Genomic DNA, 13,421 nt, shown 5'->3' on the forward strand with positions numbered 1-13,421 from the left:
TCACCTGGCAATACAAAGCCAAGTTCTTGGATCATAGCTGGCATTAAAACTTCCTGTGGAACTCTAAAGAGACTAATTTCTAATATGAAAACATCCATAGACCCACAATTCATAGAATATGTCAGGAATTACAAGAGGGTATAGGCCTATAGAAAAATAATTGCTAAAGCAAAATTCATGAGTAATGATAGTTTTATAAGACAGTCCGAAAACAAAGCAAAAGCCATATGGTGTATTGTGAAGACTGAAACGGGGAAGAGTTGTGAAAACCAGGACATTAGCCTCAAAAATTTTAAAAATGTCAATATTAATAAACAAGATTTGCCAAATTATATTAACAATTGTTTCATAACTGCAACAATTTCATTAAGCTTAAAATTTACAAACGAAGAAAAACCTGAATATCCAAAAACAGCTTGTAGGATGAGGGTAGAGCCAACAAATGAGGGTGAAGTGTTGAAAGTGATACAAAGCTTGAAACCCAAAATGGCGGCTGGCATAGATGAGGTGCCTGTGTCAATCATAACAAGGACAGCACCACAAATCGCAAAGCCCTTTGGACACATAGCCAATTTATCATTCAGTGAAGTAGCTTTTCCAGAAAGGCTGAAAATTTCAAAAGTGAAGCCATTATTTAAAAACGGCGACAAGTATAAGGTAGAAAACTATCGCCCAATATCTCTCCTCCAGCATTTTCAAAAATATTCGAAAAACTGATGAAGCACCAAATCAACAAATATCTAAATGACCATAATTTACTTAACAGAAATCAGCATGGCTTCCAAGCATGTAAAAATACCGAAACAGCAGTAATGTACTACACTGAACAAATAATCAAAAATCTAGAAAAATATTATAGTGTAGTAGGAGTAAATTTAGACCTCTCCAAAGCTTTTGACACTGTGAACCAGGACATTCTTCTAGAAAAATTGGAAGCGTTGGGTATACATGGGATAGGAAAAAAATGGTTTGAATCATACCTAAAAAACAGAACACAGGTTGTAGAACTGACATCAACTTACTCCAACCACAAAATAAATTCAGTATCAGAGGCAAAAAATGTAGAAATAGGCGTACCCCAAGGCAGCATCCTAGGGCCCATATTGTTTCTTGTCTATATAAATGATTTTCACACCTCGGATGATGCAGCCAAAGCAATAATATTTGCAGATAATACTAGTGTGATAATAAGTGCACCAAAGCAATTGCTGCCAACAACTGCTGATAAAGTACTAAATTACATCCACTCTTGGCTCAATGCAAACAGGTTGACATTGAATGTAAAACAAATTATATGCAGTTTGGGAAAAGATGTCAAAATGTAAATCTCGATCTGGTATGGGGTGACAAAGCCTTAGACAGAGTGACATCTACAAAATTGCTGGGGATTAATGTGGATGAAAACTTAAATTTTAATGACCACATAATAAAACTTGCACAGAAACTTAATTCTGCCTGTTTTGCTCTCAGAATTATTGCAAATGTTTGTACCTCAGAGGGTGCCAGAATGGCATATTTCGGCTATTTTCAATCTCTTGTCACATACGGAATAATATTTTGGGGTTCCACAACAGGGCGCCTAAAACAAATTTTGTTGTTGTGGAAGAGGGCCATCTGAATAATAACTCACAGTCATCCACAGACACACTGCAAACCCATATTCAAAAAGCTTAGAATACTTACTATACCATCATTGTACATATACAAATGTGTATTGTATGTCAGGACCCACATCGCAGATTTTCAGACAAATGCCGACTTTCATAACTACAATACCCGTAATAGCACAGCGCTCCATACTCATCGAACAAAAAGAACGAATACACAAAGGCATGTGAGCCGTATCGGTGCAAAACTGTACAATGCACTGCCAGTCAACATCAGGCAGTTAGAAGATGATAACAAATTTAAAACAGAATTTAAAAAAATTCTAGTAGAACAATGTTTTTATTGTGTAAATGACTATGTAGGTCAATAAATTTTTTCTGATGATGTTTATAAAGGCAAAATGGAAGATACTCTATCTGTACCTAATCATTCATTACCTAATCATTCATTACATTTACATACTTAAAGGACAACTGTTGTGTGATGTAAATATATACTTAAGCAGTGTTGTGTGTATAAGGACTTGCCGTTTAGGGAGGACAAAACTAAAGCCTTATGAAAAACAGACTATGCATTTAAAATAACAAGCAGGGATGTATATAGGCTATATTAATTTCATTGTATTATTATCAACTTCATTGTATTATTTTGTTTTGTACTTTTACATATATATTGTTTGTGTCCCATCTCTTTGAAATGGCTTACATGTACCCTTGACAACATCCATACAATATTTATTGTCAACGGATGGATAAATAAAATAAATAAATAAATTAGTTGGTGCATCATTTGCTGTCACTGTGAAGAAGTAATCACGGACTTTGGAGGACAATGGTTTAAAAGTGTCACCGTTTCTGCCACAAAAATTTTGTTGTTGTATGATATCACATGGAGCACTATTTTTCTTCATTTCTTATTTATTTATGTTCCAAATGTTGTTGCCCCATTCTTGTAAGATATTATTAACTGGACACAGTGTGTGTTTTGCCTTTGTAATACCAAACAGGAGCATTTTATAATAACGGTGGTGCTGGAGTTTCAACTCTTGACTAAAATATAGAGCTGTCCTTTCCTAGTACATAATGCTTTAATCCCATCAGTCTCCCATACCTTTGTCATTTTTGCTCTGACTACCATTTTTTCTTCAAGGACTGCTAACCTAGCATAAGACTACAAACAAAGCTTACTTTGATTTAATAAATGGAAAGTTAATACTTGTGTAGGTATACATTTGGGTCTCAGTATTAAGACCATCATGAATTTTTGTACATAAAAAAAATTGATCAATATAAGAGCTGTTCCCAGCAAACATTTATATCAATTTAATTACTTTTGGATTAAAGGAGACTACTCACCAAAAAGTGGAAGCACTGAGTTGTCGATAGGCACACACAAAAGAAACAAAACTTACTAGCTCTCGGATTTATCCTTTGATGAGCTAGAATGCAACACACAAACACACACACACACACACACACACATGTATAAACATGTCTATGCTTCTGCTTGGTGCTAGCTGAACTACGAGTACCAATACTATTTTTCTGCAAGTGCAAATGGACTGGCTGACGTGGGAGTAGGTTGGGGGGTGGGGGGGGGGGGGGGGTGATAGAGTGAGAAGGGGGCAGGGAGAGGGACTGGGGGTGGGTGGCTAGCAGCTTGGAAGGAGGTGACCTATTTATCAACCAGGAATGAGGGTAGGAGGGGTGGCAATTATATGGGACTGCACAACTGTAGTGGCTGGTGGGAAGTAGCACATGTTGAAGCTGATGTGGGGACATAAATTAGGATGGGTGACAGGATGGAGGAAGGGGAAATTGTTGGGTGGAGGGTGCAGAGACAGTGGGTTACCTGAGACTGAGGCCAGGGCAATTATGGAAGCAGAGGATGTGTTGCAAGTATAACTTCATCTCCGTAGTTCAGAGAAGTTGGTGGTGGTGGAGAAGATACTGATGGCTTGGGTAGGGAAGCAGGCACTGAAATTGGACATGTGCTCACTTGCATGTTGTGGCACTGGGTGGTCAACTTTGTTCTTGGCAACAGTTTGGCAGTGGCCATTCATCCTGGTGGATGCTGGTTGGTAGTCATACCAATATAAAAGGCTGTTCAGTGTTTGTAGCTGAGTTGTTATATGACATGACTGCTTTCATAGGTGGATCCGCCTCTGTGGGGTAGGATAAGTCTGTGACAGGAAAAGAGGATGAGGTGCTGAGTGGGTGGATCTGACAGGTCTTGCGACTGGTTCTGCCACAGTGATGTGATCCCTGTGGTAAGGGCTCAGTGTGGGAGTTGCATAGGGATGGGCTAGGATGTTTTGTAGGTTGGGTGAGTGATGGAACACAACTTTTGGTTGAAGGAAAGGATGTTAGATAGGATGTCCGTCATTTCAGGGTAGGATGAGATGGCACCGGGTGGCCAACTTTGTTCTTGACAACAGTTTGCTGGTGGCCATTCATCCTGGTGGACAGCTGGTTGGTAGTCATACCAACATAAAAAGCTGTGCAGTGTTTGCAGCTGAGTTGGTATATGAAATGACTTCTTTCACAGATGGCCCTGCCTCTTATGGGGTAGGATAAATCTATGACAGGGCTGGAGTAAGATGTGTTGAATGGGTTTGCAGGACAGGTCTTGAAACTGGGTCTGCCACAGATACGATCCCTGTGGTAAGGATTGGTGTCGGAATGGCATGGACTGGGATAGTGTGTAGGTTAGGTAGGTGATGGAATAAAACTTTTGGTGGGATGGAAAAGATATTGAGTAAGACGTCTGTCATTTCAGGGCAGGATGAGAGATAATTAAAGTTCTAGGAAAGGGTATGGTTCTGTTGTTCCTGTCCAGGATGATATAGGGTGATGAGAGGGGGGTTCTCCTTTGTAGCTCATTCTTGGGGATTGTGAGAGTTTTTGTGGGGGAGGGGGAGGGGGAGGCTAAGGTGCAGAAAATCTGTTTTGGACTGGGTCTCAAAGGTATTGCTTGTCTGTGAAGGTCTTTGTGAGGCATTCAATCACACTCAGCAAGGCAGCTCTTGTCATCACAGATACATCATCCATCGGTGGATAGGTTGTATAGGAAGCATACTTTGGTGTATAAGGGAGAGTAGCTGTCAAAATGCAGGTACTGTTGGTAGTTAGTGGGTGTAATGTGGACAGGGGTGTGAATGGAGCCATCAGATATGTGAAGGTCAATGTCGAGAAAGGTAGCACATTGGGCAGAGGAGGAACAGGTAAAGTGGATTGGAGAAACGGTGTTGCAGTTGTGAAGGAATGTGGAGTGAACCTGAACCAGACTAAGGGCTGGGAGTTTTGGGAGCCTTGGAATGTTTCCTCTAGATGGAGCTACTACTCCATTCCTTTCACAAACTTATCCCACCCCATCAGAGGCTGGGCCACCTGCAAAAGCAGCTATGTCATATACCAACTCTGCTGCAAACAGTGCACAGTATTTTTGCTGGTATGACTACCAACCAGCTGTCCACCAGGATGAATGGCCACAGCCAAACTGTTGTAAAGGATAAAGTTGACCACCCAGTGGCATAACATGCAGATCAGCACAGCATTCTCTGTTTCAATGGCTGCTTTATTACCTGAGCCATCTGGATCCTTTTTTCTACCACCAGTTTGTCTGAACTATGCAGGTGGGAAGTATCCTTACAACACATCCGGCACTCCCGTAGTGGCCCTGGCCTCAGTTTCAGGTAACCCACTGACCTCACACCATTCACCCAACAGTTTCCCCTTCCTCTGTCCCATCACCCTCTTAATTCATGTCCCTCTGTCACCTTCAGCATCTGCCACTTCTTACCAGCTGCTACAGTCATCATAGCTTATATACCTGCTACAGTTGTACCAGCACATATGCTTGCCACCCCTCCCTCCCACATTGCTAGTTGGCAAATTGGCCACCTCCTCCTGAGCTGCTAGCCACCCAAACTCAGTCTTTTTCCCTGCCTCCCTCTCCCTCCACCCACCACACCCGAGACTACCGCCACCAGAATTAGTCAACCTGCCCAAAATATAGCCTTGGCACTGTTAGTTCAGCTGGCACCATGTAGCGACATAGGTGTGTGTGTGTGTGTGTGTATTTTACTATAGCTCATCAAAGGAAAACCCACGTAATTTTTCTTTCTTTTGTGTGTGGCTATTGACAGTTCAATGCTTCTGCTTTTTGGAGAGTGTTCTCCTTTAAAGTAAAAGTATTACATTCTACAAGAACTTTTCTACAACATTTTTATATAAAAATTTTCATTTTACACCACCCCAATAAATGTAAAGCATATTAAAAGTAATAATTAGATACTATTCTTGAAGTAAGGTGCCCTAAGTGGTTTTCATTCAACAATGTACATGTTTTATCTTATATCTGGTTGTGTTACTAGTAGAAACATATTGTATATACATACTTGTGTTACACAGACATTAAGTTTGTCTTTGAAGAGCTTACTTCATTTTACACAGATGAGCCAAAATATTATTGCCCACTGCGAGATTTAATGCCACCTGGTGGCGTTGCAGACCCAGATGTAGTAAGAAAAGTATTAATTGGAACAAAGACAAATGGGGAATCATTCTAGTGACAATATGAAGTGCAAGTGGGGAAATTCACTCACATATGTAACTTTGCAAAGGGCGATTATTATGACATGGCACACAGAAATGAACATCTCAAAAATGGAAAAGCTAGTTGGCAGTTCACAGGCTACTCTCATGAACAAGTAATGAATGAGAGTGAAACTACAAGTAGATGACTAGGTGTTAAACATCCGTGGCTCATCATAGAATGTGGAGGCCACAGGCTTTCCCATTTTGCAAAGTAGGACATGTGACAATGTGTTACATATCTGACAACAGAGTACAATGCTGGTGCTGGCATAGGTTTTTTGGAACACACCATTTAGTCCACATTATTGAACATGGGACTCTGTAGCAGACAACCACTATGTTGATCCAATGATACTGTCAATTATGACTGCAAGATCTTCAAGATTGTATGTGGGTCAATGGAAGTGTGTTGCCTGGTCAGATGAACCATATTTTTTGTTACACCAGATTGACTGGTCATGTTGGATACACTGTCATCCAGGTGAACAGTTGCTTAAAACATGCACTGTGCCACAGAACAGCAAGAGTGCTATCAGGAAGATTCACTTGCGAGTCTACAGAACCTATGGTAGTAACTGATGCACCAGGAGAGCTGTGGACTATGAGACCACTATTGTGCTCCATCTGCATCCCTTCATGCTTCATGTCTTCCCGAATGGCAATGGCATCTTACAGCAGGATAACTGTCCATGTGAAAAGGCTAGAGTTGTGTTACAATGATTTGAGGAACACAGTAGTGGACTCATGTTGATGTCTTGACCACTAAATTCATCTGACCTGAACCTGATGGGACACATCTGGGATGCCATTGGCCACCAGTTCTGCATCCACATACCAATGGTGTGTAATTTACAAGAATAGTGCAACCTGAGTAGTATAGACTATTGGTGCCACATACATCTGAAAACCTACCAAGGACTTGTTGAATGCATGCCATGCATAAACATTGCTGTATGGCATTCCAAAGGTTGAACTCACTATTAAGCAAGTGCTCATAATGTCTTGATTCATCAGTGTGTATCCTTTAATATATTTAGTAATGTATGCATAAATCTACTGAAAGCCTCACCTGGAGCACCCACTGGCAGTTTGAATTTTTTTATGTTTTTTATAGTAAATCTACCTTTCTTAAACTGGATGTTCATGTACATATGAATGTATGTATTGAAAAACTAAGTCTTATTTCTCACTGATGTAACTCAATGTATACTGTCATGATACGAAATTTATATATATAAAAAAAAGGCATGGTGGGTCCTTCCCTACCTGGCATATGACTGATCTATCCATGTCTTCAACACTCATCCTTCCCACAGCTACTGCCTCTTTTCATCTATGAAACAGAAATGCTTGACTCTGGAAGCTAGGATTCTTCTTGTTATTTACAATTTGTTTCCATCAACTATATTAGGAGTTGTCTCTCCTAAAAATACTTGACTGACTGTCCCATATGACTCTGCATAAGTTTAACAAAATTCTCAATGGAATTTTCCTTTTCATTTAAAAACCTCTTACTAAGTCTATTTAGCTAGTATCTTAGAAATCAACTTCATTTCTCTTTGATGTCCAAATAGCCTTTTTAGGTGTCTCTCCTTACAGATGAGCTGAACAGAATGGATGCCGGAATGTGAGCCATAGGACACTACCATCAGAACATTCTCATTACCAAAATTTACTGTCTTGCACACTAGGAAAATCTATGTGCTTAATTTATTCCATGTGGTATCCATGTGGCCCACCAAATTCAATGGTGATCTATATTGGTCCCTAAAATTTCAAAAGTCTATATGTTGCTAACTGAATATTTACTGGTTTCAAAAGGTCTGGTTTGGAATACTGTGGACACCATTTTAGTTCAATGTATTTTGATTTAATTATTTATTTGCATTTTCCATAAGCAAAATTGCTACCTTCTCAAGTACCTCCTTTGACCATTCTCTACAAATAACTGATGTTTCATCAGCATGTGTGGTAACTTCCTAATTTACATTTCGCATGCTGTCAAGCTCAAGAATAAACTTTAACATCTGATCCCTGATTCACCACTACACCTGAACCTTTTGCAATCAATGAGCTACTTCCATTGTTGTTGATCTCAACAGGTCATATATATCCATGAAAATATCTGTTGTCATATAACACACCAACCATCAGTGTCACCCAGTGTACATAAAGAAGTTCCTGTGTACACACTTGGCACCTATAGGCACCGTCTGCAGTGGAAGGGGGAAGTTTGCCACACACATCAGTAACCTTGACTGAGCATTTACAAACACACAATACCCTATTCAACTAGTCCAGAAATAGATTTCCTTTTGCCAGATACTTGAGTGGCACCAACACATTCACGGCCCTTGTGAAGCTGTTACTATTACCCCTTCATCATCGGATCAGACCTTGAAAACTTAACATTGTCCTTTAGCAGTGATTCAAGTTTCTCTAATCAAGTGAGGTGTTGTATTTTAAGATGTTAGACTCATATTCTGGAGGACAGAGATTCTTATATAGCAATCCAGATGGCAAGCAATTGCTTTGTAAAGGACAAGGCTGATTTCCTTACCCATCTTTTAGCACTCTGAGCTATCGTTAGCCTCTAATGATCATGCTGTCAATAAGACATTAAACCCTAATATTCCCTTGACAAACTCAATGTGCACTGAAATGAGTATAAGTCAGTGCTTATCACCCACAGTTGTTCTCTGTCATCCACACAGCCTACACAATATCCTAATCCATCCTTATACCAACTGTACTCCTAATTCTGCACCATGTGGGACATTTTTTTGTAGATGAATCTTGGGTAAGATTGGTCGTATATTGCATCTGTAACCTTCTACCACAGTCCAGTCACAAGCATTTTGTATCCTATGAAAGAAGAAAGGTGTGGAGAAAAAAACTAACCAGCTGTCTGCCTGCATGAATAACTACTGCCAAACTGTGGCTAATCACAACTTGAAGCCCCAGTGTGAACATGCTGTATGCCACAACAATTACTTCTGTAACTGATCTAGTACCCCCCTCCCCATTGGCTCCACCCCCACACCATATGGCAACAGCTTCAATGAATGATACAGGTTGTTACTATCCTTCCAATATGTTCCATCAGGCAATCATGCTGCCCTTGATATCTGCCTCCACTATGTCCTACCTGTCCTATTTTCTGTCTGCCTCCCAACACCAGTTTCACATATTTCTTTGTTTCTCACTTTTGTTAAGTTAAAATTATTTTATACCCTTATCCATATGGTTTCTTCTGAAGTCTCCCTCTATTTTGCCCCAGTCCCAAATCTTCTTTTATCAGGGTACTTGTGCAGAGTATTGTAATTATGGCAGCATATAGGTGCATACGCACGTATATGCACATGGTCCATGATTTGGCATTCCCATTCAGGTTTTCCATTATAGTTTGAGAGTTGTGTCATGTTTAATTTACAGGTCTCATTCACATGAATCTTACACTCACTGTTCTTCCTGGTCCTTGCTGTACGATGCTTCATAAAAAGAAGGTTCCTTTGCAATACGGTTATGGTTGTATTCAAACATTTTCTTGAACTTAAAGGGGAATCCTGGTGTTTCTGATTCTTCCTCCTTCTCTGTTTCCTACAAGTACATAAAAGTATGGTTTAATTAATTAGCTTCTCACTCACTTGTAAATCAATAATTATGAAAAGATAACACTAAAAACAGAAGAATTTATAGCTAACAGAGCATTGCTGCAAATACCATACCTAAAAGTGGATTGAAAGTAAAATAAAACAAAATAAAATCCACTGTCTTGGACAATGCAAAATTTTATTTTATGTTTTTTACACTGATAATAAACCATTTCATTCATTCCCTTGCCTATGAAAATGACAAAAAAAATCTTGCCTATGAAAATGACACAAAAAACATCTTGCTTGAAAACACATTTCTGTGAGAATAACTAGTAAAAAAAAACTAAAATTTTTATAATGTTAAAATTAGTTACATTGCAGAAATGGACAGAAAGAAATGCAAATTATTGTAATGATGATATGTCCACAAGCAATAAAAGTCTTCAGTGAGAGCCAAATTACTCTAGTATTCCAGAATGAGATTTTCACTCTGCAGCGGAGTGTGCGCTGATATGAAACTTCCTGGCAGATTAAAACTGTGTGCCCGACCGAGACTCGAACTCGGGACCTTTGCCTTTCGCGGGCAAGTGCTCTACCATCTGAGCTACCGAAGCACGACTCACGTCCGGTACTCACAGCTTTACTTCTGCCAGTACCTCGTCTCCTACCTTCCAAACTTTACACAGAAGCTCTCCTGCGAACCTAGCAGAACTAGCACTCCTGAAAGAAAGGATATTGCGGAGACATGGCTTAGCCACAGCCTGGGGGATGTTTCCAGAATGAGATTTTCACTCTGCAGTGGAGTGTGCGCTGATATGAAACTTCCTGGCAGATTAAAACTGTGTGCCCGACCGAGACTCGAACTCGGGACCTTTGCCTTTCGCGGGCAAGTGCTCTACCATCTGAGCTACCGAAGCATGACTCACGTCCGGTACTCACAGCTTTACTTCTGCCAGTACCTCGTCTCCTACCTTCCAAACTTTACAGAAGCTCTCCTGCGAACCTTTACAGAGCTTCTGTAAAGTTTGGAAGGTAGGAGACGAGGTACTGGCAGAAGTAAAGCTGTGAGTACCGGACGTGAGTCATGCTTCGGTAGCTCAGATGGTAGAGCACTTGCCCGCGAAAGGCAAAGGTCCCGAGTTCGAGTCTCGGTCAGGCACACAGTTTTAATCTGTCATGAAGTTTCATACTCTAGTATTGATTTCTAATTATGTAGGTGTTCTGTACTTAATTAATGCAAAAGATTATGTTGATGTGAGAAAAAGTTCCCAGTAGTAGATCTAACACTAGGAACAAAAATGGTCTCACTATCTCCAACTGAATCTTATTCTTGAACAGAAAGTAGCAATGCTTGCAGCCATAAAAATATTTGACAACTCCCCTTGTGATTTAAAGGTGCTTGCAGATGATGAAAGTTTAAAACAAACTGAAATCATTTCCGATAGGCAACTATGTCTATTCCAAGGTTAAATATTCTGAACAGATAATCTCTGTATGTGACTCAGCTACATTTGTTAAATTTTATTGTAGACTGCAATTAAAGAAAAATCAAATTATATCAATGGCCTTTATAAAAACGTGTTTTCACAAAGAACATAAATCTTATTTGTAAATCTATTGACACATTCCACACCATATTGCATTGCCACAAACATGACTCACTTAACATGCAAATAACAAACCTGTCTTGTCAGACTACACTGCCTGACAAAGAAAGTAAAGCAGCCAGATGGCGAGGAGGAAATGAAATAAAACACCACATACCAACAGGGTGTGTGATGTTACTTCAGTTATCACAATATCTGAGTCACGTTTACAAAGAACTTGACAGTATGAGCCCATTTATCAGTATGATGTTGCTCCCTATCTGGCCTGGATACATGAAGTGATTCCATCGGGAAGTGTGTCATAAAGACATTCTTCCTGTGAGGTAAGGCAGCCCATAATTGTCATAACTGGTCCTTGGTGTCTTGGGTAGGATACTGGCACTGTGAAGATGTTGATATCTAACTGGTCTCATACATGATCTATTGGGGACAGATCTGTGAATCTTGTTGGGCACAGGAGTATCTCAACACAACATAGTCAGTTCACAGAGACATGTACCATGTGTGGATGAGCATTTTACTTTGAAAAACAGTACCATCACATGAGAAGTCCATGACATACCATTATGCTACCAGAGTTCTCTCAATCATTACCAGCCAAACCCTGTAGTCACATCCAAAGGCTCTTCACACTATCATGCCCAGAGTAAAACCCCTGTGCCACTCCAAAACATTGAAAGAGTTGGATGTCTCCTAAGGTCACCACTGCACTTACTCCCAGCCATTTGTGATGTGATTTTAATGGCAGCCTATGCATGGAGCACTAATCCTCTAAAACATCTACTTCTACTCTCTGACCAAAGGTGCAGGATGAGACACAGTGTTACAGGGAGTCCAATACTTACTCTTGGATGGCAGGCACAGATGTGAAGAGGTTACCAATGTCCTTGGTGTACAATATGCCAATCCTTCCTTGTGGTGGTCAGATGTGGTCGACCAGAACCTAGATTATGAGTGTGCCTGCCCTCACTTTCCCATGCAGTCAAATCTGGATACTGCAAGATTTGAACAATCTGACCAAATGGAGACCAACTATGAGGCCTCTTTCGAACTCTAGGTGCTCACACAAGAACACAGCATCTCCTTGTCTCTCACAGAGATACTTAACATCAGATGCCATTCACACACCTTATATACCCTACCAGGCCTGGTAACAAAATTAAACATGAACAATAGCAGTGCACTCTGGTGGCTGTTCCACTTGTCACAGAGAGCTTCAGCTCTAATCATTTACATGTCCATCAATGGTGTGTATGTGTATGAACTTACACTGACATTTGACCAGATCTTCTAGGTGTGTCCCTTTTTTGTCAGGCAGTGTATATTCAAATAGGAGCAATTCCTGATAAAAGTTTGAAGTCTCTGGCCAGTTGGCTGTACAGAAAACATCATTAACATTATGTGTACCATTAAAAGTAGGTGAACAGCAATGTAATTCTGTGGGAACTAAAAAATGGTCTCCATTAATGTGGTGACATGCACAAAAGTACAATAAAGATGTCAGTGGATGAATGAATAAACAATGTTAATATACTAGTGGTGGAAAGTGCAGGATAGAAAACAAACACTACAAGGAGTAAACGTAACCACTCACCACAAAGTTGAGGCATTGAGAAGTAGATACTGAAAATATAGTTAAGCTTTAGAATACTGTCCTTTTCTGGACCAAAGAGACTAACTGTCTCTCTCTCTCTTGTTCCGGAGCTGTAGCCTCACTAGAGTGAGAGGTTATGTTGAATGGAGTAGGTGGCAGAGACACATGGGAAAGGAAGAGAAAAGGGAGGTGTGAAGGGAAGCAAAGGTAACATCTAAAGGAGGGAGAAGCAGTGAGGGAATGGAATAGAAATGTGGCAGCAGTGAGGATGCCTCATTATAGGCAGGAGAATGCGGCACCTGATGAAACACTAAAAACAGAAAGAATGCAGGTTAAGATTTAGTGTTTCATCATTACATACAAACCTGGATTGAGGAAGAATGGGGTGGGAATTTGACAATGTCCTTTTCAAAGAAAC

The 13,421-nt window shown here is 40.1% G+C and overlaps 1 protein-coding gene across 1 annotated transcript in view; it reads right to left on the bottom strand.

The window, feature by feature from the left end:
- Positions 1 to 13,421, bottom strand: part of LOC126161888 (anoctamin-4-like) — a 312,156-nt gene that overhangs the window by 159,288 nt on the left and 139,447 nt on the right. Inside the window, exon 7 of the mRNA XM_049918028.1 lies at positions 9,670 to 9,797. Coding sequence (XP_049773985.1) covers positions 9,670 to 9,797 — 128 coding nt within the window. The remainder of the gene's footprint in view (positions 1 to 9,669; positions 9,798 to 13,421) is intronic.

The sequence above is a fragment of the Schistocerca cancellata genome, chromosome 2 (genome assembly GCF_023864275.1).
Source record: "Schistocerca cancellata isolate TAMUIC-IGC-003103 chromosome 2, iqSchCanc2.1, whole genome shotgun sequence".
Taxonomy (NCBI): domain Eukaryota; kingdom Metazoa; phylum Arthropoda; class Insecta; order Orthoptera; family Acrididae; genus Schistocerca; species Schistocerca cancellata.